The 27,333-nt window shown below is 45.7% G+C and overlaps 2 protein-coding genes across 11 annotated transcripts; one reads left to right on the forward strand and one right to left on the reverse strand.

Moving 5' to 3' along the window:
- Positions 1 to 17,157: 17,157 nt before the first annotated feature.
- LOC120856289 (hypoxanthine-guanine phosphoribosyltransferase-like) lies at positions 17,158 to 23,363 on the reverse strand. Of its 4 annotated transcripts, none has more exons than XM_040231443.1 (2): positions 23,135 to 23,363; positions 17,158 to 18,298 (listed from the first exon to the last, which is right to left on the reverse strand). In XM_040231443.1, the coding sequence occupies exon 2, from the start codon at positions 18,076 to 18,078 to the stop codon at positions 17,422 to 17,424; it is 657 nt and encodes a 218-aa protein (XP_040087377.1). In that variant the 5' UTR covers positions 18,079 to 18,298; positions 23,135 to 23,363; the 3' UTR covers positions 17,158 to 17,421. The 4 variants fall into 4 exon arrangements, with proteins under 4 accessions (XP_040087377.1, XP_040087379.1, XP_040087378.1 ...); XM_040231445.1 differs by having other exon boundaries at positions 23,263 to 23,359; XM_040231444.1 differs by having other exon boundaries at positions 23,087 to 23,341.
- CUNH1orf210 (chromosome unknown C1orf210 homolog) lies at positions 23,297 to 27,114 on the forward strand. 7 transcript variants are annotated; one of them, XM_040231452.1, is made up of 5 exons: positions 23,399 to 23,462; positions 24,653 to 24,729; positions 24,803 to 25,188; positions 25,888 to 26,001; positions 26,141 to 27,114. In XM_040231452.1, the coding sequence occupies exons 4-5, from the start codon at positions 25,983 to 25,985 to the stop codon at positions 26,455 to 26,457; spliced, it is 336 nt and encodes a 111-aa protein (XP_040087386.1). In that variant the 5' UTR covers positions 23,399 to 23,462; positions 24,653 to 24,729; positions 24,803 to 25,188; positions 25,888 to 25,982; the 3' UTR covers positions 26,458 to 27,114. The 7 variants fall into 7 exon arrangements, with proteins under 7 accessions (XP_040087382.1, XP_040087386.1, XP_040087381.1 ...); XM_040231448.1 differs by lacking the exons at positions 23,399 to 23,462; positions 24,803 to 25,188 and adding an exon at positions 23,297 to 23,381 and having other exon boundaries at positions 26,141 to 27,110; XM_040231447.1 differs by lacking the exon at positions 24,803 to 25,188.
- Positions 27,115 to 27,333: the final 219 nt, after the last annotated feature.

A 27,333-nucleotide genomic window follows, 5' to 3' on the forward strand; every position in this document is an offset into this window, starting at 1 on the left:
ATATATGTACTTTAGTTAAAAAATACATGGGACTTCCCTGATGGTCCAGTGACTAAGATTCTTCACTCCCAGGGCAGGGGGCCCAGGTTCAATCCCTGATCAGGGAACTAGATCCTGCATGCAATTAAGACCTGAGGCAGCCAAGTAAATAAATAAATAAATGTAAATATTAAAAATATTTTATTGCTAAAAAATGCTAACCGTTATCCGAACCTTCGGCAAGTTGTAATTTTTTGCTGGTGGAGGGTCTTGCCTTGATGGTGGTGGTTGCTACAGGAGGGGGTGGCTGTGGCAGTTTCTTAAAGTAAGACAACAGTTAAGTCTGTATCAGTTAACTCTTTCTTTCCTTTGAACACTTAGAGGGCATTGTAGGGTTATTAACTGATCTAATTTCAATATTGTTGTGTCTCAGGGAAACCCAAGGAGATGGGGAGTGACAGGGGACTGACCAATGGGGTGGAGCAGTCAGAACACACATTTATCGTTTAATTTCACTCTCTTATATGGACACCTGCCCCCAAACAAGTACAGAAACATCAAAGATCACTGATCACAGACCATCATAACAAATGTAATAATAATAAAAATGTTTGAAATATGAGAATTACCAAAATGCAACACAGAGGCAGGAAGTGAGCAAATGCTGTTGGAAGAATGGCACTGATGATAGCTTTGCTCGATGCAAAATTGCCACAAACCTTCAATCTGTAAAAAAAAGTATCGTCTGCAAAGCATGATAAAGCAAAGCACCATAAAATGAAGAATGCCCATATTTCACCGTCATGATCTAATCACCCAAAGGCCTCCACCTCCTAAAACCGTCACATTGGGCATTAAGATTTAAATGTATGGATTTTGGAGGGGGACAAACATTCAGACCATACTTTCATCCTTTGCTAGGAGCAGATTAATGAGACTAAGGTTTTATCCCTTGTCTCTGTAACAGTTGGCAGACTCTGGGGCACTGGCCACATTTTGAGTAGCATTAGTCTAATGGGTAACAGACAATGAGGATCAAGGGATAGATGGCTCAAGTCATAAATGTCTGAATTTGAGAGTTACAGGGATCCCCCACTTTTTCTCTTTTATGAGATACTTGCCTTAGTACCTGTTTTTGCTGACCAAAAGAGATCTGAGGAGCATTATCAATTTTATGAAAAAAGGTGAAAAGTGAAAATAGCATTCATTGTTTGTTTTGCAGGGAGTTGTTACAGAGGCAGCTTGTACCCTGAGCTGCTAGAGAGGTAGACTGCCAAGCTCCTTCTCCAGAAAACTATACTCAACATCTCAGCATCAAGCTCCCAGAGCTTTGAACTGTGTCTGTGAGCACCTGTGCTTAATCTTGATTTATTTTGTGCAACCGTTAGTTAACGAGATGTGTCCTAAGGTAATTGCTTCTTTGCTTTATGCCATCTCAGCTTAAAGGTTTCATGGGAACTCTCTGATGGTGGGGAGACCTATAGAGCATTTCTGGTTTGTGGTGGAGTCTGTGGCACTGTAGGAGTGGAAAGGAAGTGATGGCCACAGGAGACGAAGAAGTCCAAGCGGGGTTTGGAAAGGTCATCTGTAAGGATATGCTCCTTTTCACCCTTGTCTTTCAGAACACACTGTATTTTTACATAGATGCAGGCATGTAAAAACCCTGCACTGAACATTTCCAGAACAGGCCTTCTTGATTTGTGTACCTTCTGCACATTGTTTATAATGCATCAATTCTGTTTTTCCTACAAGTGGTTCTAAACTCTTTGTTGGTGGTGATGGGAAGGACAGATCTCCTCTAAAATAATGGGACAGGACAGACCAATCACAAACTCTGAAATTGAAACCATGGTTAAAAACCCCCGAACAAGCAAAAGTTCAGGATCTGACAGCTTCACAGGCGAATTTTATCAAACATTTAGAGAAGAGTTAACACCTGTCCTGAAACTGTTTCCAAAACATTGCAGAGGAAAGAACACTTCCAGACTCATTTTATGAGGCTTCCCTGGTGGCTCAGACAGTAAAGAATCTGCCTGCAATGTGAGAGGCACCAGGTTTGACCCTTGGGTTGGGAAGATACCCTAGAGAAGGGAATGGCAACCCACTCCAGTATTCTTGTCTAAAAAATTCCATGGATAGAGGAACCTGGCAGGCTATAGTCCATGGGGTTGCAAACAAAGAAAAGTCCAGGACCCGATGGCTTCACAGGCTAATTTTATCAAATATTTAGAGAAGTTAACACCTATCCTGAAACTGTTCCAAAATATCACAGAGGAAGGAAAACTTCCAACTTCGCTTTATGAGGCAACCATCACCCTGATAACCAAAGCAGACAAAGATAGCACAAAAAAAGAAAAATACAATATCAACTGATGAACATAAATGCAAAAATCCTCAACAAAATACTAGCAATTCATATCCAACAATACATTAAAAAGGTCATACACTGTGACCAAATGGGATTCATCCCAGGGAAGCAAGGATTTTTCAACATCCACAAATCAATCAATGTGATACACCATATCAACAAGTTGAAGAATAAAATTATGGGACAGAATTAGGGTTGGAGAAGGAAATGGCAACCCACTCCGGTATTCTTGCCTGGAGAATCCCATGGACTGTAGCCTGCTAGGCTCCTCTGTCCACGGGGTCGCAAGAGTTGGACACGACTTATCGACTAAACCACAGAATTAGGGTGGTGTGCTGGCCTCCTCTGACCCATGGGTGTCCTACTTGATCCCAGGGTGTTCCGAGGAGCCCAGACCGTGGAAGACCTGCTGTATTGCTTATTTGGGTCCGGGGACTGCTTTTCTCCATGTTGAACTATTCCCCCGTCTCTGTCTATCCTGTCGTTCTCTTCCATGAGTGGAGGCTCAGGAAGGGGAAGAACTGGGGGACTCAGGAGCAGTGGACCATGTCGGGTAGAGGGCTTGAGGCTAGGCGGGGACTTACTCTTAGGGATGAGCTCTGACTTGCCAAGGCCCCGTTTAGTTTGTGCTTTGGATGGAGGTGGTCTTGGGGGAAACGTCCCTTTCTGTCATCTTAGAGACTGCCTGATTTTTCACTTTGAGTCTATAGAAAAGTCCGGAATGGGGCTGGAGGTGCCTGGCTGGGTTTCCTCAGTCCCCGGGCATTGGTGGGGGAGGGGGAGGGAGTGGGCAATAGCTGGTACTGCTTATAGTCCCAGCTCATGGGGGCCTGTGAATCTTTTCTCCTGAGCTGGAGCGGGGCGGTGTTTTTTGCTTTTGATTTTCACTTTGGGTTTTTTGTTTGTTTTATTTTTTGTGATTTTATTTCTTAGAACAGTTTTAGATTTATAGGAAAATGAGATGATAGTGCTCAGAGTTCCCATATGCCTCATAGCCAGTTTCCCCTCTTATTAACATCTTACATTAATAGGGTATATTAGCCATAATTAATGAACCTTACTTAGTACATTAGTATTAACTAAAGGCTATCATTTATTTAAAAATCTTCAGTTTTTACTTTTCTGCTCCAGCATCCCATCCATGATGCCATATTACATTTAGTTTTGTGTCACCTTAGGCTCTTCTTGGTATGATAATATCTCAGACTTTTCTTCTTTTCGGTGACCTTGACAATTTTGAGGAGTCTACTGGTCAAGTATTTTGTGGGATGCCCCTCTGTTGGAATTTGTTTGATGTTTTCTTACTATGAGACTGAGGTGCTAGGGAGGAAGACCAAAGAGGTCTTAACAAGGATACATACCACCAATATGTTCCATCACTGTCGATATTGAACCTGATCACCTACCTGAGGTGGTATTTGTCACATTTTCCCACTGTAAAGTCACTAATTTTCCCCCCTGTTTTATAGCCACACTGCGTGGCATGTGAGATCTTAGTTCCTTGACCAGAGATTGAACCTGTGTCCCCTGAAGTGGAAGCATGATGTGTTAACCTCTGGACTGTCAGGGAAGTCCCCAAAGTTACTACTTTTTCCCTCCCTTTCCAGACACTGCTCTTTGAAGTCACTATATATAGCTCACACTTAAGGAGGACTCTTCCCCTCTGGGAGACTTTATTTACATAAATTAATTAGAATTCTTCTGAAATGGAGATGTGTCCCTTTTCTCTTCCGCGCGTCTCTATCTAGTCGATTATTTGTTTACGACAACATGCCCTCATGGGTATTTATTTCATATTTTGGGTTATTATAATCCAATTCGACTTTATTTATTTTGTTGCTCAGTTGTTCCAGCTTTGACTGTTGGCAGTGCTTCAGTTGGCTCCTATGTCCCTTTGATATATTCCCGCCAATGTAAGGCTTTGTATGTTTTTGGTTGTTATTTGTTTGTTCTTTTCTACTTCCTTACTTCCTGGCTCTAATAAGATGCTTCAGGCTCATCTCATATATTTCCTGCTCCAGTTCTAGAATGAGTCACCTCTCTGAGGAGCCTTGGGTCTTTTTAATTTTTTAAATATTTTATTTGAGAATGACATTAGAAAACAAAATCTGAGTGCCAGGTGTGCTTATCGCTACTGGTATATCATTGCTTCGAGGCCCTCTCAGCTGGCAGAGCAAGGAAATATATGTGTTTATACCAGTAAATGCACATATACATATCTACAAATATTTCTATATGTAGCAATTCATATTTATATTAAACTAAGCATCAGGAGAAGACTCTTGAGAGCCCCTTGGACTGCAAGGAGATCCAACCAGTCCATCCTAAAGGAGATCAGTCCCAAATGCTCATTGGAAGGACTGATGTTGAAGCTGAAACTCCAATGCTTTGGCCACCTGATGTGAAGAGCTGACTCATTGGAAAAGACCCTGATGCTCGGAAATTGAGGGCAGGAGGAGAAGGGGACGCCAGACGATGAGATGGTTGGATGGCATCACCGACTCGATGGACATGAATTTGGGTAAACTCTTGGAGTTGGTGATGGACAGGGAGGCCTGGCGTGCTGCAGTCCATGGGGTCGCAAAGAGTCGGACACGACTGAGCAACTGGACTGAACTGAAGCATCAGTTCATAAGGGTGTCTCCAATTCTCCATTATTACGTGAGTCAAGAGCGTGCTTTTTATTTGAGACCCACCCTGTCTCTGACCAAACACAATATTCACCTCTATTATTTAATTTTTAATAGCCTATTTTCAGAGAACTTATTTATAGTTAGAACTAAATGTATATTATGAAAATGATAAAACGTTAAGACATGATTATCAGTGTAGTCACCTCAAGTATCAGATTTCTAAAAACGCTCCTTAGGGACGTCCCTGGTGGTCCAGTGGTTACGATTCCCATACTTCCATTGCAGAGGGCCAGGGTTTGATCCCTGGTCGAGAACTAGGATCCCACAAGCGGCATGGTGGCACAGCCTGGTAAGAATATCCAGAAAAACTCTGAAATAGAAGATTAATGAAGGGTATTCCAGTCCTATCAGAAAGTAAAATGGGGTAGATTGTATTTTACCCAGTTGACCACAGTATTTTCTCCCACTCCATCTGTTTTTCTTACAGTGTGACCTTGACATTTGTCCCACTGAGAGATGGGGTCATTTCACCTCTCTTTGGATTTGGATGAGATTGACCCACTTGTAATAAAAGGATTGCAGAGAATATGATGCTGCCTGGGTCAGAAAGATGAGGCAGCTTCTAGTTTGTTCTTGGAAGCACTTCACTATAATTCTAGTTGCCATGTTAACAGCCTGTCTTCTCTTCTCTGAAGCCACCATCCTGTGAGGAAGATTGAACTACCTCTCACAGAGAGACCACATAAAGAAAGCTTGAATGAAAAAAAAAAAACAAAAAACAGAAAATTTGAATGAATGGGTAAGTTCAGTTCAGTTCAGTCACTCAGTCGTGTCTGACTCTTTGCAACCCCATGAACCGCAGCAGGCCAGGCCTCCCTGTCCATTACCAGCTCCTGGAGTCCACCCAAACCCATGTCCATTGAGTCAGTGATGCCATCCAACCATCTCATCCTCTGTCGTCCCCTTCTCCTCCTGCCCTCATTCTTTCCCAGCATCAGGGTCTTTTCCAATGAATCAGCTCTTTGCATCAGGTGGCCAAAGTATTGGAGTTTCAGCTTCAACATCAGTCCTTCCAATGAACACCCAGGACTGATCTCCTTTAGGATGGACTGGTTGGATCTCCTTGCAGTCCAAGGGACTCTCAAGAGTCTTCTCCAACACCACAGTTCAAAAGCATCAATTCTTCTGTGCTCAGCTTTCTTTATAGTCCAACTCTCACATCCATACATGACCACTGGAAAAACCATAGCCTTGACTAGACAGACCTTTGTTGGCAAAGTAACGTCTCTGCTTTTTAATATGCTGTCTAGGTTGAATGGGTAAAGAAGCAGTGATACATATATACATGGACTATTACTGAGCTATAAATACGAATGCATTGAGTCAGTTCTAATGAGGTGGATGAACCTAGAGCCTGTTGTACAAAGTGAATGAAGTAAGTCAGAAAGAGAAAAACAAATATCATATATTAACGAAAGATAGTACTGATAACGGAGAAGGCAATGGCACCCCACTCCAGTACTCTTGCCTGGAGAATCCCATGGACGGAGGAGCCTGGTAGGCTATAGTTCATGGGGTTGCTAAAAGTTGGATGTGACTGAGCGACTTCACTTTCACTTTTCACTTTCATGCATTGGAGAAGGAAATGGCAACCCACTCCAGTATTCTTGCCTGGAGAATCCCAGGGACAGAGGAGCCTGTTGGGCTGCCGTCTATGGGATCACACAGAGTCGGACACGACTGATGGGACGCAACAGCAGCAGCAGCAGCAGCACTGATAAACCTATTTGCAGGGCAGCAATGGAGACACAGACATAGAGAACAAACTTGTGGACATGGGCGGGGGTAGGAAGGAGACAATGGGATAAATAGAGAGAATAGCATGGGAGCATATACACTACCATGTGTAAAACAGACAACCAATGGAAATTTGCTGTTTGACTCAGGGAACTGAAACTGGGGCTCTGTAACAGCCTAGAGCAGTGGGAAGGGGTGGGATGTGGGAGGCAGGTTCAAGAGGGAGGGGACATGTATACCTATAACTGATTCATGTTGAGGTATGGCAGAAACCAATGCAATATTGTAAAGCAATTATCCTCCCATTAAAAATAAATATATTAATTTTTTATTAAATAAAAGAGAAAGCTTGAAGCTACATGAGAAAAGGATGGCTGACCAAGTCCCAGTTGCTCCAGCTCCTCCCCACCAACACTTCCAGTTCTGGCTACTTTCTGATAACTGAATGAGCCAGAACCACCCAGTCAACACTTACCCAAATTTTTAACTTAAAGACTGTGAGATATAATAAAACAATTGTTTTAAATGACTAAGTTTAGGGATGATTTGTTTCACATCACTATTTTCTAATATTTTCTATTCATATATAATATATTGTGTGGTCCATTCAGTTGCTCAGTCATGTCTGATTCTTTGCGACTGCATGGACTACAGCACACCAGGCTTCCCTGTCCTTCACCAACTCCCGGAGCTTGCTCAAATTCATGTCCATCACGTCGGTGTTGCCATCAAACCATCTTGCCCTCTGTCATCCCCTTCTCCTCCTGCTTTCTATCTTTCCCAGCATCAGGGTCTTTTCCAATGAGTCGGCTCTTCGCCTCAGGTGGCCAAAGTATTGGAGTTTTAGCTTCAGTATCAGTCCTTTCAATGAATATTCAGGATTGATTTCCTTTGGGATTGACTGGTTTGATCTCCTTGCAGTTCAAAGGACCCTCAAGAGTCTTCTCCAAAACCACAGTTCAAAAGCATCAGTTCTTCGGCGCTCAGCTGTCTTCACAGTCCAGTGGTCTTTGTGGTCTCACATCCATACATGACTAGTGGAAAAATCATAGCTTTGACTAAACAAACCTTTGTTGTATACATAAGTCTCAGTAATTAAAACAATGTGTTGTCAGCACACAAATAGACCAAAAGAAGAGAAAATCCAGAAATGACCCAAATACAAACAGGAAATTAGTATGCATAAAAAGTGGCATTTCAGAAAGAAGTGCTATTATGGGGAATTCTCTGCTGGCCTAGAGTTTAGGACCCTGTGTACCCACTGGAGGGGGCACAGGTTCGATCCCTGGTCAGGGAACTAAGATTCCCCCATGCTGAGCAGTGCAGCCAAAATAGATAAATTTTAAGAAGCAGAATTTCGAATCAGTGGGAAAACTTGTTTCTTTTTAATAAACGATGTTGCAATAACAGATAAACTGTCCAGAAAAATAAAGTTGGATTTATAATTAATATCATATATCAAAATAAACTCCAAATGGGCCTAAGATTTAAACAAAAAACCAAGCCCACAAAATAACTAAAAGAAAACATGGGTAAATTCTCTTATAACTTTGGATTGGGTAACCTTTATCAGTTCAGTTCAGTTCAGTCACTCAGTTGTGTTCAGCTCTTTGCGACTCCATGAATCGCAGCACCCCAGGCCTCCCTGTCCATCACCAACTCCCAGAGTTCACTCAGACTCACGTCCATCGAGTCAGTGATGCCATCCAGCCATCTCATCCTCTGTCGTCCCCTTCTCCTCCTGCCCCCAATCCCTCCCAGCATCAGAGTCTTTTCCAATGAGTCAACTCTTCACATGAGGTGGCCAAAGTACTGGAGCTTCAGCTTTAGCATCATTCCTTCCAAAGAAATCCCAGGGTTGATCTCCTTCAGAATGGACTGGTTGGATCTCCTTGCAGTCCAAGGGACTCTCAAGAGTCTTCTCCAACACCACAGTTCAAAAGCATCAATTCTTCGGCACTCAGCCTTTTTCACAGTCCAACTCTCACATCCATACATAACCACAGGAAAAACCATGGCCTTGACTAGACAGACCTTTGTTGGCAAAGTAATGTCTCTTCTTTTGAATATGCTATCTAGGTTGGTCATAACTTTTCTTCCAAGGAGTAAGCATCTTTTAATTTCATGGCTGCAGTCACCATCTGCAGTGATTTTGGAGCCTCCCCCCCAAATAAAGTCAGCCACTGTTTCCCCCATCTATTTGCCATGAAGTGATGGGACTGGATGCCATGATCTTCATTTTCTGAATGTTGAGCTTTAAGCCAACTTTTTCACTCTCCTCTTTCACTTTCATCAAGAGGCTCTTTAGTTCCTCTTCGCTTTCTGCCATGAGAGTGGTGTCATCAGCATATCTGAGGTTATTGATATCCTGGCAATCTTGATTCCAGCTTGTGCTTCATCCATCTCAGCGATTCTCATGATGTACTCTGCATATAAGTTAAATAAGCAGGTTGACGATATACACCCTTGACATACTCCTTTCCCGATTTGGAACCAGTCTGTTGTTCTACATCCAGTTCTAACTATTGCTTCCTGACCTGCATACAGGTTTCTTAAGAGGCAGGTCAGGTGGTCTGCTATTCCCATCTCTTTCAGAATTTTCCACAGTTTATTGTGATCCACACAGTCAAAGGCTTTGGCATAGTCAATAAAGCAGAAATAGATGTTTTTCTGGAACTCTCTTGCTTTTTCCATGATCCAGCGGATGTTGGCAATTTGATCTCTGGTTCCTCTGCCTTTTCTAAAACCAGCTTGAACATCTGGAAGTTCAGGGTTCACGTATTGTTGAAGCCTGGCTTGGAGAATTTTGAGCATTACTTTGTTAGTGTGAGATGAATACAATTGTATGGTAGTTTGAGCATTCTTTGGCATAGCCTTTCTTTGGGATTGGACTGAAAACTGACGTTTTCCAGTCCTCTGGCCACTGCTGAGTTTTCCAAATTTGCTGGCATATTGAGTGCAGCACTTTCACAGCATCATCTTTCAGGATTTGAAATAGCTCAACTGGAATGCCATCACCTCCACTAGCTTTGTTTGTGGTGATGCTTCCTAAGGTCCACTTGACTTCACATTCCAGGATGTCTGGCTCTAGGTGAGTGATCACACCATCGTAATTATCTGGGTCATGAAGATCTTTTTTGTACAGTTCTTCTGTGTATTCCTGTCACCTCTTCTTAATATCTTCTGCTTCTGTTAGGTCCCTACCATTTCTGTCCTTTATTGAGCTCTTTATTTTTGCATGAAATGTTCCTTTGGTGTCTCTAATTTTCTTGAAGAGATCTCTAGTCTTTCCCATTCTATTGTTTTCCTCTATTTCTTTGCACTGATCACTGAGGAAGGCTTTCTTATCTCTCTTTGCTATTCTTTGGAACTCTTCATTCAGATGGGTATACCTTTCCTTTTCTCCTTTGCTTTTTGCTTCTCTTCTTTTCTCAGCTATTTGTAAGGCCTCCTCAGACAGCCATTTTGCTTTTTTGCATTTCTTTTTCTTGAGGATGATCTTGATCCCTGTTTCCTGTACAATGTCCATAATTCATCAGGCAGTCTATCAGATCTAATCCTTTGAATCTATTTGTCACTTCCACTATATAATCATAGGGATTTGATTTAGGTCATACCTGAATGGTCTAGTGGTTTTCCCTACTTTCTTCAATTTAAGTCTGAATTTGGCAATAAGGACTTCATGATGCTTTTGAACTGTGGTGTTGGAGAAGACTCTTGAGAGTCCCCTGGACTGCAAGGAGATCCAACCAGTCCATCCTAAAGGAGATCAGTCCCAAGTGTTCATTGGAAGGACTGATGTTGAAGCTGAAACTCCAATACTTTGGCCACGTGATGCGAAGAGCTGACTCATTGGAAAAGACCCTGATGCTGGGAAAGATTGAAGGCAGGAGGAGAAGGGGATGACAGAGGATGAGATGGTTGGATGGCATCACTGACTCAATGGACATGAGTTTGGGTAAACTCTGGGAGTTGGTGACGGACAGGGAGGCCTGGTGTGCCACAGTCCATGGGGTTACAAAGAGTTGGTCATGACTGAGTGACTGAACTGAACTGAACTACTATTTTCACCCATTATTTGGCAAAAAAATCCACAAATTTTACAACACACATTCTTGACGGAATTGTGGAGAAACAGGTATGCTCACATATAATGCATGTTAGTCTAACTCCCATGAAAGGCAATTTGGGAATATTTTCAAATTCACAAATACATTTATTCTTTGACTCCCATTCTTGGGAATTTATCCTGTAGATATACCTGCACAGCATAAAATGTTTCATTGCAGCGCTGTATCTTATGGTAGAAGATTGGAAATAACCCAAGTATCAATCAACACAGGACTGGTTACCTAAATTTTGATGTAACCACATAAGGGAATACTGAGCAGCTGTAAAAATGATTGGAGAAAATCTCTAAGTCTATATATTGATTTTAAAAAGCTCTTTAAGACACACTAATTAATAAGTGAAAGAAACATGATGCAGAACAGTACGTTGGCTTTTGCTTAAGAAAAGAGAAAGTAAGAATATATATTGATAACACTTGTATTTGTATAAAGAAACTAAAAAGATACAACAGGAATTCATACAAGTATGTTATTACTTGGGGTGAGAAGAATAAGGTAGAAAGGAATGGGGCACTGAGAGTGAGAACTTTCACTGTATATCTTTTTTCTGTTCTCTGACTCATACTATCTCTTTGAGAAGAAAATAAAATAAGTTTGAAATAACGGTAATTCAGCTCCTCATATTTATTTCTTTGGTTTAAAAAAGGCAAGTGAAGACTTCCCTGGTGGCCCAGTGGATAAGAATCCACCTGCCAGTGCAGGGGACATGGGTTCAGTCCCTGGTCCAGGAAGATTCCACAAGCCATGGAGCAGCTAAGGCCGTGGGCCAGAACTACTGAGCCAGCCCTCCAGGGCCCATGTGCTGCAACTACAGAGCCCATTTGCCTGGAGCCTGTACTCCGCAACAAGAGAGGCCTGGGCACTGCAATGAAGCGTAGGGCCCCACTTGCCACAACTAGAGAAAGCCCTCACAAAGCAAGGAAGAGCCAGTGCAGCCAAAAATAAAAACAATTTTTTTTTTTTAAGGCAAAGGATTTCCCAGTGGTTAAGAATCTGCCTTCCAATGCAGGGGACGCAGGTTTGTCCCCTGGTTGGGGATCTAAGATCCCACGTGCCAGTGGGAGGTAAGGCCACGCGTGGCAATACTGAGCCTGAGCAATACTGCAACAAGAGAAACACCCCCCGACTTCCACCCGCCCCTGCACTGCGGCAAAGCCCCAGCACAGCCAAAAAGAAAAAAAGGCAAAGAGCATCCTACTAGCCCTGAGAGAGGGCATCCCAGGTGGCTCAGTGGTAAAGAATTCACCTGGCAACGCAGGGGATACACGAGACTTGGGTTCAATCCCTGAGTCAGGAAGATCCCCTGGAGTAAGAAATGGCAACCCATCCCGGTACTCCTGACTGGAGAATTCCATGGACGGAGGAGCCAGGCGGGCTACAGTCCCTGCGGTCACCAAGAGTCAGACACGACAGCATACACACCTCCGTGAGAGAACTCGGGAGCATGAATATCTGGTCGTGGTATTAAGTACCGCTTTGGAGGGAGTACTCAGCTGCAAATCAGCCAAAACACCGTTTTCTTGATTATTCTTTTGTTTTACGAAAGTAAAGTCCCATTGTCTGTGGTCACCCTACTGGGTCTGGGTTCACCTTTATCCAAGTGATCCTCACATCTAAGAGGAACAGAAAAACTAGACTGTCCAAGCTGCATCAGTCTTCCTTGACAAGCGGCTCAGACAGTGAACTGAGTTGTACCCTTTCCATGGTCTTCCATGATCTCAGCTTGCAGGTAAATGTTTGTGGAAACACTTGACAGGCTCTTTTGAAAATGCCCATGGATTTGATTTAATGTTTTATGTAGACAAGTTCCACTGTCTTCTTGCAGAAATGGTGGCAGAGTTGAGACCCATCTGGGTGAAACTGTTATGTAAATTATGTACACACACACACACACAATTGCTTGAGAAATTTAGGGATGGATCAACAGAGAGGGAAGAAAATGAATCTCTTCAGTTTGCCTCTCAAAATTGATTCTTTGCCATCTAAGCTACCAGAGAAACCCTTGTCAAAATTGATACCAAGGTCATCTAAATAAGGGTACTAAATTGGTACTTTTTTCTGAGTAACAGAGACAGACTTCTCCCAAGGAAACCTGTCAGACAAGGGAGGATAACCTGAGTGTCCCTGCAATTATTTTTCAAAATAAACAGAGCGCTCCATCTTTGCTTCTTGGATTAAAGCCAAACTATTATATATAAACTGTGTCAAGTCAGTATGCGAGGCTGAATGCTGCTTTGTTTTCCTCATTGATTTGAAAGGAAACGGGTAGTTCCAATATGCGCCCCCCCCCCACATTCCTATGTTCTCTTAAAGCATGCCCTTGTGTCTTGGCTTCTAGAACATTTTGAAAAATATTTCAGATATTTCTTTGTTGTGTGCAACTCCAAATGCTGGTGTCTATCTATTCCATAAATGCTTTAACTCTCTCTTCTATTCATCACAATTGCTTTTTGAAGCAGCAAGTAAACTGGTGCCCAACCAACATTATGAAATTTCCTTTTTTTGAAATAAGAAATATGAAATAACGTATTAATCCTATTCCTAAGTCCTGTCTTTGCTTGAAAATGACTTACCAGTAAATCATTCTTCTTGTTGATAAGTAAAGAAAAAAAAGAAAGTAATTATTGTAAGTGGTTTTTTTTTAGGTAAATAATTGGTAACAATAGTAATTTCACTTAGCTTCGGCAGCAACTAAAGCCATACTGTTAATTCAAAACCAGTTTTTGCTATTCTTCCAGGAAATAACTTTAGTGAGCGGAAGTTTGTCAGCAAATGATTTTAGGACAGGCTGGGGCTAGGTTCCTGAAGTTAGCAAGTGAGGGAGCGTGTGTGTTTGCACTCTGGGCTGAAAAGACGTGCCAGGTGTTTGTGACAAGCTGTGCTGAGGACTGTAGATTACTTGGAATCCATTGTATTCTTTTCCTTGTAGGAAAAAAGAAACCTTCTGAAAACAAGCCCTTATTTAAAGGAAGCCCCAGTTAATCCAACAAGGCTTGAATAAAGTCCCTTTTATACAAACTGCTTGACAAAGGCCATTTGGCCCTGAGGAACCCTGGGAGAACCCAAGCTGGAATCAACACCCCATACAGGGTTCAAATAGTTCAAAGCTCAGGACCTTCTTAAAGCATATCTGACCTTGGTTAGAACAAAATTTATCTAGTACTGCAAGCAGAGGTCTTATGTAGAACAGCAACAAACCTCCATTAGAGTGACAAATGGTTATTGAACATTTACAAGTGCCAGGAAAATACACTGACACCTCCCCATTAGCTCCTTACCTCTTGCTGCTGCTGCTGCTGCTAAGTCACTTCAGTCATGTCCGACTCTGTGCAACCCATAGACGGCAGCCCACCAGGCTCCCCCGTCCCTGGGATTCTCCAGGCAAGAACACTGGAGTGGGTTGCCATTTCCTTCTCCCGTGCATGAAAGTGAAAAGTGAAAATGAGGTCGCTCAGTCGTATCCGACCCTCAGCGACCCCATGGACTGCAGCCTACCAGGATCCTCCGTCCATGGGATTTTCCAGGCAAGAGTACTGGAGTGGGGTGCCATTGCCTTCTCCCCTTACCTCTTGAATCAGGTTTAATTATAATTACCCCCATTTAACAGATGAAGAAACTGAGGCTTCCTAAGAGTGTCATGTGGTGGAGCTCAGCTCTGACCCCAGACAATTTGATCTAGAACCAGAGAGCTTAATTCTGGATCAGGTCTGCTAAATGGTCCCATCCAGATGGCAAGCAGGGTAAAAGTAAGTCTCTGCCAGCATTTACAGGGAGATGGCTACCATCTGCATGCATCATCTCCAAAGTCTTAAAAATGATCTTAAAAGTCAACCCTTATGCACTCAGAAGGGCCTCGTAGGTGGCGCTAGCGGTAAAGAACTTGACTGCACCGCAGGAGACACAAGAGATGCAGGTTCGATCCTCGGTCAGGAAGATCCTCTGGAGGGAGGCATGGCAACCCACTCCAGTATTCTTGCCTGGAGAATCCCATGAACAGAGGAGCCTGGCAGGCTATAGTCCATAGGGTCGCAAAGGGTCGGACACAATTGAAACGACTTGGCACTCACACCCTCATGTACTCAGAAAGCATTAGAGGTTTTACTCCAGAAAAATAATTTGTCTTCTCTGTGCTGTGTCACGATTGAGTAGGGGCCCTTTAAAAGGCAAGCGTGACAGGCAGAGCTGGTCAGGCATGAATTTTCAGGGCATCTTGCCTTTAAGGTACACCAGGTCCTTACTTCATCTCCACTCTGAAATCCTAGAACCACTGGCTCGGGACACAAATGACTCATTGTCCTTGGCCTCAAACAACAGCAAGGCTACTTAGAATACAAAGCACATCTCATGGGAGAAAGCTGCCACCACCGGCCACAGTCACACTTTCCTGCAAGATCCACAGCCTGGATGAAGCATTTGGATAGCTTCCTGGCTGTTCAATCTCACTTCAAATGTTATTTGAGAATAAGGAGTAGTGACGACACACCCCATTCATTCACCATGTCACAGGGACATCCCCTGCTTTTTTAAACCCTTTCCCCCTGAAGATATGTTGGTGCTCCATCCTTGCCCCCACCCTGAGGAAGGGACGCTTGTTCTGCTGTGAGTGCAACAGTAGGCAGGAGTGGGCTTCATGCCATCGTGGGAAGCATTGCCTTTCCCCAGGCATGAGTGCTGTTGACCACCAGAGGATTTGCACTTGGGAATGCCCCAACAATCCCGGGGGCTCGGATAGGACCAACTCTCCTCCTTTCCAGCCCCCAGGAGAAAGCGAGAATGTGGAAGAGATGACCGTTCCTACTGCAAGGAGCCCACAGAGGTGGGGCTGGGGGGCGCAGCCTGTGGGGTCACTCTGTCCAGCTGTCCTGTCCCCTCTGGCCACTTGCCTGGGTGTATCATCCCTCAGGTCATCCTCTGGCAGGTCTGCTGAGTTTTCTTCTTCACAATCCAGTTACTTGAGAGACAGCTGATCACAGGGGACCCCAGACTCCTGCCTCAGTGTTCTGGACACCTGTGATGTCTAATTATAAATCCAGCCTGGCAAGGTGGAGCTGGTGGGTTGGGAGGAAGCTGTCCTGTGAACCTGGATGTTAGCTGTGGCAACCATCTGAGGCAATTACACTGGAGTTTCATGGTGGTGTGGTTGGGATAGAGGAGATTTAGTAAGCTCTTGCTCTGGGCTTTGCGGAACACCATGGCCCCAGACAGGCTGGTCCGCCTTGAGGAAGTGGGGAAAGCCAAGAAGCTGTGATCTCGGAGTGTTGCTGGGATGCACCACTGAGGACACATCCTTTGACCTTACTTCACTGATGACCAGGGCAGAGAGCTCAGTTCCTGCTGGGACCATATCAGGGATGCTCTGAATGCTGGGGCAAGTCCAGGAAGTCAGCCCTGGCTGAGCAGGAATGGGGAGGGACCAGCCTCCAGGGAAGATGGGGGTTGAATGAAGGAGGAAGGGTGAAGAGAGGGGCCTCCACCTGCTCTGGGATGCTGGGTGTGACTGGGAGCAGGAAATGGGCAGTCACCCTCCAGAGGCTTACAAAGAAGAAGAGGTCCTCTGCCTAGTCAAAGGCGGTACCTGTTTATAACAGAATAGAGGTTCCTGCACACTCTGTATTAATACCAGCCCTTCACCCCAAGAGAACAAGTGAGCTCCCCGAATTCTGACCATTCAGTCATTTGACTTGTTTCTATTGAGCACTTCTTACCTGTCAGGCCTGTGAGCATATTTGTGACTGGGTGTGCCTATGCATTTTCTTGCTTTCATCATCCTCATCATCTTTTTACTTATTAAAGAGACAGCTTCTAGTTTAAGGATTTTTATATTGAAGAATTCAAAAAGTGGTAGGTTTTTGGAACTTATTGATTTGTATTTAAAAGGAACTATTGGTTATTAATTGGCTATACTCCAATGCAAAATAAAAAGTTTAAAATTTGGAAAAAAAATAAAAGGAACTGTTGACAAAGATTCACTGGAAAGAATCTGAACAAGTGGGAAAATGCAGTTAGTACTACTAAAATAATTCCAGGATGTATGGTTTATCTGACATAATGATACCTCTCAGAGCTGTCACTGGTCTGAAACTGACTGCTTCTTACTTTTCTAAACACACAGTGGTACAATGGACAATGTTCTATCACTTCTGTTCTTTCCCGAACATGTAGAAGTTAAAATACCAATTCAAAAACTAATAAATTCTTTTCTTTAAATGTTTCTTACAGATACAACTTCAATATTTTCATTCAATAGTGGTACAGTTTAAGAGACTTTTTATTCATGAGTCAAACAACAATTTACCCAAAGGGAAATGATAGTTTACAGGCTCATAGTGCAAATAAAGAGTTCAGGAATGCAGTAACTAATATTTCTAAAATACAAAATAGATAAAATTCTTAGAAGATACATGCAATAATAAACTCTACTAAGCAGCTGGTCACAGAACTAGAACATTTGATAATTTTACTGGTGATATCAATGGGACACTAGCTGTTTCCAAATTCAACTTGAACTCTCATCTTAGGCTTTGTATTTTGCTTTTCCAGTTTCACTAATGACACAAACATGGTTCAAATCCCTGAAGTGTTCATTGTAGTCAAGGGCATATCCCACAACAAACTTGTCTGGAATTTCAAATCCAACAAAGTCCGGTCTATAGCCAACACTTCGAGGGGTCCTTTTCACAAGCAAGCTGGCAACCTTGACCATCTTTGGATTATGCTGCTTGACCAGGGAAAGCAAGGCTTGCATCGTTTTACCGGTGTCAATGATATCTTCAACAATCAAGACATTCTTTCCAGTCAAAGTTGAGAGATCATCTCCACCAATCACTTTTATGTCGCCTGTTGACTGGTCATTACAGTAGCTCTTCATTCGGATAAAATCTACAGTCATAGGAATGGACCTGTCACTATTTCTGTTCAGTACTTTGATGTAATCCAGTAGGTCTGCAAAGAACTTATAGCCCCCCTTCAGCACACAGAGAGCCACGATGTGGTGGCCTCCCATCACCTGCATCACATCTCGAGCAAGCCGTTCGGTTCTGTCCATAATTAGTCCATGAGGGATAAACACCTTTTCCAGATCCTCTGCATAATGATTGGGTATACAAAATAAATCCAGGTCATAACCTGGTTCATCATCACTAATCACGAGGCTGGAGCTGCAGGTCGCCATGATGGAGCTGGTTGGTGTGCGGGCTGACAGCAGTCTAGGCTTTCATCGGTTTCTTAAAGGGGATGCAACTATCCCCAGGCTAAAAGTCCTGGGTCTGCCACAGAGAGGAGCTGGGTGAGATGGAGGAGGAAGTAGTTGTGGGCTGGGTACCAGGACACCAGGTTCTTTCACCTGCTCAGCATCCGTTCCTGGTTCTTCTAATAGCAGCACTTTGAGTCACCTTTGGAAAATATAAGTAAATCCTTGAAAAGCAGTGGTTGCTGACTGTCACTCCCAGTGACTATGAGAAATTGAACACCTTGATCGTAAGGGTTACTCACAGGAGCAGTTGGGATGTATCTGGAAACGTGTTGGACCTAGAGGCAAAAGACCTAGGTTCAATCATGCCTCTGCCATTTACTCATAATGTCACATAATCATTTGACCTCTGATTCAGGAGTTAATGACTTCCCTGGTGGCTCAGATGGTAAAGCGTCTGTCTACAATGTGGGAGACCTGGGTTCGAGCCCTGGGTTGGGACGATCCCCTGGAGAAGGGAATGGCAATCCACTCCAGTACTATTGCCTGGAAAATCCCATGGACAGAGGAGCCTGGTAGGCTACAGTCTATGGGGTTGCAAAGAGTCGGACACGACTGAGTGACTTCATTTTCACTTTTCAGGAGTTAATATGCAGGCAATAGTAAAACCACCATCAGTCTGTAGATCCTACCTCAGGACCACTCCATGGTTCATGTCCTAGGACTTGTCTGTATCAGGAACGGTAACCTCCACTTCCATATGCTATCATCTGCCCGCTACTTTCTATTTTTTCACCTTACTACTCTAGCCAGTAATCACTGCTAAAATCGATCAATTCTGCCGCTTTTTCAGAGTCCCTCCCACCTCCTCAACTCTGTCCACACTTCCCTTTTTACCTGGGCCCATCTCAGGCCTTGTCTACAGCTCAGTCCCCTTTATCAGACTTGCCTGGTGTATCTCCCAACCCTGATTAAGTTGCAGGCTCCATCTTCTTTCCACCTGCACTTGGAGGGGCTAGAAAACAAAACACTCAGCCATCCTTACTGATCTCACTATAAATTCATGCTGCTCACTGCTGCCTGGCAAGCCTGCCACATGTAGTTCTCTCTCCAAAGCCCGAGGATGATAAACTCACGTCTTCTCTCCTCAAACCTCAGCACCCCTTCCCAACTCTCAGCTGAGGACACTGCTCCTTATTTCTCTGGAAAAGCAGAAGCCAAGGGAAGAAAACCCCCTGACTCCCATCACTCACCTGCCACTCTGCCTTCCTTTGCTCCTGCCCAAGGTCAGCCCTTTACCTGCCACTCAACTCCCACACCCCTTGATTCTAGAAGGACGTCCCCTCACCCCCTGCCTGTCTCTTCTCTCTTCCTTCTGCATCATCACTTTCCTCCCTCTCCTGGATTATTCTGACCAGCATACGCACATGGGCTAAAAGCTTCTAGCCGTGAAAAAAGTCTTGAAAAAAATCCTTCCACACCTGCTCCCATGTCTGCCCCATTTCTCTGCTCCTTTTATAGAAAATTCCTTGAAGGAGTTGTCCCTACCTCCTCTGTTCCCATGCCCAGGCATGGACCCAGCTGGGCATTTGTCCCTGACTTACCAGTGAAACTGTGCTTGTCAAGGTCACCAGTGCCTCCACACGGCCAAATTCAATGTCAGTTTTCAGTTTACATTCATCTCAGTGGACCTAGTCTCAGCATTTGCTGTAGCTGGTCAAGCTCTTTCTTGCCTTTGAAACACTTTCTTCTCTGACCTCCAGGACACCTCTCTCCCATCATGCTGGCCACTCCCCAGTCCCTTTGCCTACTTCTCCTCTGCTCCTTCACCTCTGCTCCTTCACCTCTGCTCCCTGAGGGCTCCAGGGCTCAGCCCTCAGCCCTTAGCCCTCTTTTCTCTCTGCATGTCTCTAAGGGATCTTACCTACATGACCAGCTTTTTTTAAAAAGTCTGCTTTTTGCTGGTTCCCCAATTTATATTTCTAGCCCCTACCTTCTGCTGCCTTTAGGCTAGTTTATTTACTGCCTACTTAGTATGTTACTTGGATGAATCATGGGCATCTCACAAGTCACATCTCGAAAACTGAGGTCCAGATTGCCCTCCCAAATCTGTCCCCTCCAGAGTCTCCCCACAACTACAACCGTTGCTCAGGTCAACAGTTTGGAGCTATCCTTGCTCCTTTTCTTTTTTTCAACTCTCATATCCAATCAGCAAATTGTGTTGGCTTCACCCTCAAAATACATCCAGAATCTAGCACTTTTCTCCATTTCTACCTAACTACCTTAATGCCACATTCCCTTCTTCTGGGTGATAGCCACGGCTCTCTAACTGGCCTACCTACCTCTGCCTTGGCCTCCTCTCATCCATTCTTCCCATAGAAGCCGAAGAAGGTCAGTCTCTGGGTCCCCAACTCTGATCATCAACGGCTCCCCATCTCACAGAGGGAAGGACCTGGCGCAGCATCGAAGCTTCTCCCATCTCCCCTTACTTAATGGACTCCATTAGCCCGCCTTCTATCTGTTTCTTGAACAAGCTAGTCCTGCTTTTGCTTTGTTCTGGCTGTTCCCTTTTTCTGGAATGTTCTTCCCCCAGATATAGGCATGACTGCTGTCTCTGTCTTATACAGATCTCAGCTCAAACACCTCCCCTTCAGTCAACCTCCCTTTTCCGACCATCTAATATAAAATAGGAGCCCCTTCCACAGCTCCATCACTTGAAGCTATTTTACTTTCTTCATAGCACTAACCATTATCTGAAATGATCATATTCATGTCTTTACTTGTGTATTGTCTATCTTCACTACCAGAATGAAAGCTGTATGGCAGCAGGAACTCTCCCCAGGAGCTAGCACAGAGCCGACCACACGGCTGCCAGGGCTGCCTCAGAAGGTTGTAAAGGTTGTTTCCTGCACCAAAGCTTCTGGCTGAGAGGCTGGTAGGTGCTAATATCCAGCCGGCTCTCTGCTCTCCATGCTGTGGGGGCATTTGACAGGTTGCCTTCTGCTATTTTACAATGCTTGCCTATGGGCTGGCTGTGGCTCTGTCCTGGCCATTTAGGAAATATTCATTGAATAAATGGCTGACTGATGGATGGGCAGACTTTTACTTGTTTTCTTCTGTGGGACTTCATGGAAATTACCTTCTTATGGCCTCATTTTATTCATCTGTTAAGAGGGTAATTAACATCAATTTCATAGTACAGTTAGGAGAATTAAATAAAGCAGTTCATTAAAAAGCTGGCACAAATATGATTACACTTGTAGGACATATCCAGGATAGGCAGATCCATAGAGACAGAGAAGATTAGAGGTTGCTGGAAGCTAGGGATCGGGAAACGAAGTGTGATTATTTAACAAGCAGGGGGAATTCTCTTGGTGCGATGAAAAGGTTTTAGAACTACACTGAGTGATGGTTGCCCAACATTCTGAGTGTACTAAAAGCTGCTGAATTGTGTGCTGCAATGGATGAATAGAGTGATTTTTGTTGTTGTTGTTATGTGAACTAAGTTATGCTATGTGAATACCTCAATGAAAAAACAACAACATCAAAACCGTATGTACCATATGCTGGTGCAGTATCCAGCATGTGGTAGGTGTTCAATGAATATCTTTTGAATCCTATAAAATTTCCCTGCTTCAAAATCAACCAAAACTTCTAAACCCTTCTTGGATCTTCACTGCCTCATCCAGGATAATATTCACTTTCCTCTCATTTGTTTATTTCAGGGGTACGTATTGTTGTCATTTTAGATATTAGGGATTTGAAGGGGAACAAGACAGACACAGACCCTATCCTCAGAGTTTATAGACTCATAGGGGACTCTGCCAAGTAAAGAGAAAATCACAATACTGTGTGGTCAGGGCCATGAGGGAGAAGGGTCAGTGTCCTCTAGGGGCACAGAGTGGGGAGGAGGGACCTAGGCTAGGGTACATCTAGATCAAGAGGACCTCACCTAGGACCTACATGATGGGAGGCCTGGGAGGAACAGTCAGCCAGGTGCGAGGTGGATATTTTGGGGGAGAGGATGAAGGTTGGAGGAAAGCAGGGGTCCCAGGAACAGCACATGCAAAGCCTGGGAGATGAGCACATGGTGAGCTATAGGAATGGAAAATAGTTTGGCACGACTGCAGCAGAGAGCATGAGGTGTGGGTGGGAGAGCGAGGAATGGGCCACTGGCAGTAGGAGTTCAGATTCCATGCCAAGATCTTCAACGTCCTGCACGAACTGGCCATCCGCTTTCCAGCCGCATTTCTAATCGTGCCCTATTCACAAACCCAGGCCGCAGCCCTTGCTCCTTCTCTGCCCTGTGGGTCCCTGTGAACTGCTATGCCCGCATCACTTAGCTCATGGAACCCTTCCTCCCTTAGTTATTTACTGAGAGCCTGCCCGGTGTCAGGTGCTGGGAACCTAGAGACTGTCAAACTTGTTTCCAACCTGGCAAGAGCTCCCCAACTAGTCTAGTTGGGGAGGGAGCAGAGGAAGAAAGGATTACCAAATAATGACGGAAATGCTCTGATAGGCGGAGCTCTGGGCATAGAGGAGGCGGGGCTTTCCTGGTGGAGGCGGGGCCTGTCAAGGTGGGGCGGGGCTTGCTAGGGTAGACTGGGGACTCGGGGAAGGTGACTCCCTGAGGGTCTGAAAGGACAAGGAGGTACACTAAGCCTGGGGAGCCTAGCTTTGTGGGGGGGTCACAGAACCCTTGAGATTCAGGTAGAGGCTTGTACCCTCTGCCCAGGTAAACTCGCAAACACAGGATAAACCCCCAGGGCACATCACATTCCCAAAAGGCCTCTAAACTCACACTCTCCATCGACTTCCACATCCGCCTCCACACACACACACACACACACACACACACACACACACGCACACACGCACACACGCACGCACAAACGCTTACATCTACTTTTGCAGGCAGTTTTGATTGTGCTTGGTCCCTCTGGCTTTGCCTGGAGCATGCCCACCCCTCTCCCCTTTGGTTCTGGCTCACCGCTTTCACAGGCCTGCACAGCACCCTCTTCAACTCTGGACTTTGTACCTGTCACCGGAAATTCACTTGTTTATCAGGGCCGCCAGCTTGAGCGCCGCCCGCTGAAGACTGTCCCGTCTCTGGATCCCAGGTGCACCAACCCCCGACCCGCTCAGCACTGGGGGTGGGGGTGAGACCTGTGCCTGAAGGTTCTCCGCAAAAGCTTGGGAAGATGTAGAATTAGTCCTCCCTGTTGGCGGCGCTGCCCTCCATTCTCAGCCGCGCCTCAGGCCCCGCCTGCCCGCAGCGTCCCCAGGTGAGTCATGCGACAGCCCGGGCCCACCCACCTGGCCTGGTAAACGGAAGCTCCTCTGCGGACTGGGCACAGTTCCGACAGGTGGGGAGCAAATGGGAAGGCACTGGGGGGCCTGGGCGGGGAAGTCACAGATCCCTGAAGGTTCCTGGGGGCAGGAGTGTGTGTTTGTCAGTGGAAGAAATGTGACCAGAACGGGTGGGGTGATAGCCTGAGGGTGTGTGTGTGTGTGTGTGTGTGTGTGTGTGTGTGTGTGTGTGTGTGTGTGTGTCCCTGGGGACAGGGCAGGAAGGAAAGGAATAGGAGTAAAATCTTAGAAACATCAGGTTGAATTTAATTCATTTCAGTTTTTTTTTTATTATTAATTGCAGGCTAATTCCTTTACAGTGTTGTGCTGGTTTCTGCCATAATCAACATGAATTAGCCATATTTGTGCATATGTTCCCTCCCTCTTGAACAACTCATTTCAACTGAACAAGACATTTTTTTTTGAGAACCCAAGGCTTAGTATGGGGCCCAGATAGGCACGCAGTGGACTTTTGCTGGTGAATGGATGAGTGAACGATCTACTTCTCCTTTCTAATGACCTCCCCACTCCACCCCCTATATCCACTCATCTCACAAACATGCACTGAACCTCTGACTGCTGAGCTCTCTCTGCCTACGGCAGGGCGCGCATTTGCGCTTTTGCCAGCCTAGTCCCTGCCTAGGGAGCTGCCGGCGAATTCTGACTGGTGGCCAAGTGGGCAGGGCAGTGAAGAGGGTAATGAGGCGGGTCTCAGTACAACCTCACAGGCAGGTATGGTCTGATTTGGCCTTGAGGGATGAGGGACTCGAAAAACTGAGGAGGGAGTGGCTGAGAAACAAGAGTGCAAGGCAGGACGTGAGTGTGTGTGTGTGTGTGTGTGTGTGTGTGTGTGTAGCATGGGGAGGGAATTGAGGGCCCTGTGCTTGAAGGATCTACTCGAAGCCCTAGGGGCCTAGGGAGCAGGACTTTTAAGGTGGAGGGTAATGGGGTCAGATTTGGTCCATAGGCTCATCACTGATGTGGATGAGAGGTAAGGAGAGATCTCAGGTTATTGCGAGTTGAGGAACAAGATGAAGGTGGCTCGAACTGGGGCAGAGGAGGGGTGTCAGCATTCTAGGGCTACTGAGAGGAAGAAATCATGGGGCCTGGTGGCAGTGCGGTGGTGTTGAGGAGGGAAGGCGTCGTTAATGTATGGATACTAAAGACGATGGCTGAGTGCTCCCTAAACCAGGTGCTTCTCTCCTAGGTTCTTTTCTGCCTGGACACTCCTCCCAGGGCCTCTTCTGATTCAGATACCTCCAGCCCCAGCTCCTCGTCCTCCAGGTACTTTTAACCCAGATGCTCTTCCCCTAGCTCCTCCCTAGCTGCCCGCCCCCCAGACATTCCTTTGGCCCAGATGCTCTCTCTCCAGGTATCCTGAGCCTAGCTGATCTTGCTCCAGATAGTCCCTTCCTTCAGAAGCTCTTTCTCCTCTAGACCTTTCCCAGCCCTAGAGAGTCTCAGCCAGGTAATTTCCTGATCCAGTTGATCCACATTTGGCTACTCCCCCAAAACAGCTCCCCGCCCCCTGGGGCAGAGGTGAAAGAACAAGGAATGTGCCTGAAGGGCTGAGGGTAGAGGCCTGAGTGGGGACACAGGGCTCCTGACTCCAGAGCAGAAGCCAGGGCTGTTCTGGCAGTATCTGGAGCCTCCTATCCTGGATGGGGACCAGCACCATCCTCCATTGTGGTCTCCGCTTTGCCCATTAGCTTCAAGGAATTGCTGTTGTCCATCCTCTGGAAGGTGAGACTGCTTCTGCCCCACCTCCCACCCTCAGCTTAGAGCAGGGGAGCAGCCTGGGCTCTGGGCCCTGGCATCTGAGACCTGGGTTCAGGTCCTGGGGTTTTGGCTGAGTTAGTTCACCTTTCTGGGCTGCAGTGTCCTCACCTGTAGAGTGGGGATAATGTTTATACTCACATTACAGGGTGAATCATAAGTTGTGCTCAGTAAATTCCATCACTGAGTTATGTTTCCAGCCACTTCCTGGTGTTCCCTTACAAACAGCCCATGTCCATGGCTCAGCTTGTTTTGCTCCTATGGATAGCTAGTTATGGCCAGTTGTCCAGTCTCCAGAGTCTGTGCAGTGCCCTCCTGTGGCTGTGAGTGTGGCCTGGAACGAGTGCCTGACTGGTGGCCGAGTGGGCAGGGCAGTGAAGGGGGTGATGAGGGGGGTCTTGGGACAACCTCACAGGCAGGTATGGTCTGATTTGGCCTTGAGGGATGAGGGAGTCGAAAAACTGAGGAGGGAGTGGCTGAGAAACAAGAGTGCAAGGCAGGACGTGTGTGTGTGTGTGTGTGTGTGTGTGTGTGTGTGTTTGTGTGTAGCATGGGGGGGTGGAATTGAGGGCCGTGTGCTGAATTGCAAAGCCTTGAAGGGTCTGCATGAAGCCCTAGGGGCCTAGGGAGCCGTCCCTGACCCCCATCTGCGTGTGTATATTCCAGGACTCTGTCCCAGGGCTGCCTGGCGTCGGGGGTCTCCTTAGAACCAGGGCTCTTCTGGCAGAGGCCGAGGCTCACCAGTGTCTTCTGGCCCCTCCATGAGTGAGGCAAACCAAAGTGAGTGACAGTGGGAGGGAGACTGAGGAGGGGGTTGGGTTCCCCTTAGATTGTGGGGAGGACCTTGCGCTCATGTCTCTCAGTCTCCCCTGGGAGCCGATCCTGGGCCCCATCCATAACACTGTCCCTTTCTCTGCAGCCATCGCGGGGCCCTCCGAGGTCCCCACGACATCTCCCTCTGGACTGGGCAGCGGGATCCGGGCATGGCTTGTGCTGGTAGGGGTCGTCCTGGGGGCTGTGGTCCTCTCTCTGCTCATTGCGCTTGCTGCCAAATGCCATCTCTGCCGCAAATACCGTGCCAGCTACCAGCACCGCCCACTGCCTGAAACAGGGAAGGGAGCTCACCCCGAGGTGGGCGAAGATGAGGATGATGATGGCTTCATTGAGGACAATTACATTCAGCCTGGGTTTGGTGGGCCGGAGACAGGGGCAAGCAGGGACCACTTCTCCCTTTGAGTCTTCATCTTTGGACTACCCCACCCCCCATCCCTATGCTTGACAGCTTAAGGAGAGCAGATATTTCATGGGAACCACAAGCCTCAGGGACTTGGTAGTTAGGGCTTAAGGGCTGACCAGGGGTGGAGCAATCCTCCCTTACTCGACTCTAGTCACAAAAGTGATCATGACCCTCTTTTACTCAATGACTCTCAATAGCTCCCTCCTGTTCTCAGAATAAAGCTTACCAAGGGTCTGACTTTGAAATCATGCGTCTGTTGGCCTTTGGTTACCCTTCTTGACTGTCCCTTCTTTACTTCCTGCTTAGCTAATTCTCTGTTACTCCTCCCTCTCCTACTGTGCTGTTTCTCCCTGGACCTTTGCTCACACTCCTCTTTTGCCTCAATGCCTTTCTCTTCTCCCAGTCCTCTCTGACAGTGATGAAAATCACCGGCCAGTAGACTCCAGGTGGCCTGCCTACCTGCCAGCATTTCAGATGTGACCTGATGATAACATTTTAGCAGGGGAAATTCAATGTGCCAAATTTCTTACTGAGATTTTTTTCTTATCAATAAAGTGGAAATCTAAATAGCTCTATTATGTTTTTCACAGATATTAATACATCTGTTTTCATTTTAATTAAAAATAAAGTCTCTCAGTTTTATTTTCCTGAACTGATGCTTGTTCATAAAAATGTCCCTTGTCACTGAAAGCTATTACAGTGCCCAGACATCCCCTCCTTTGGACACCTGAGAGTTGCTACCTCCCATAACACCTGTGAGTTTCTCTAGTGGTCTCTTACCATGTTTAATTTTCATCTTTGTTACAGTTTGCACTTACCCTTACTGGGCCAGACTGTGTATTCTCTGAGGCCATAGTCTGCACCTTGTTCTGTGT

Source organism: Oryx dammah, unplaced genomic scaffold (genome assembly GCF_014754425.2).
Source record: "Oryx dammah isolate SB20612 unplaced genomic scaffold, SCBI_Odam_1.1 HiC_scaffold_28, whole genome shotgun sequence".
Taxonomy (NCBI): domain Eukaryota; kingdom Metazoa; phylum Chordata; class Mammalia; order Artiodactyla; family Bovidae; genus Oryx; species Oryx dammah.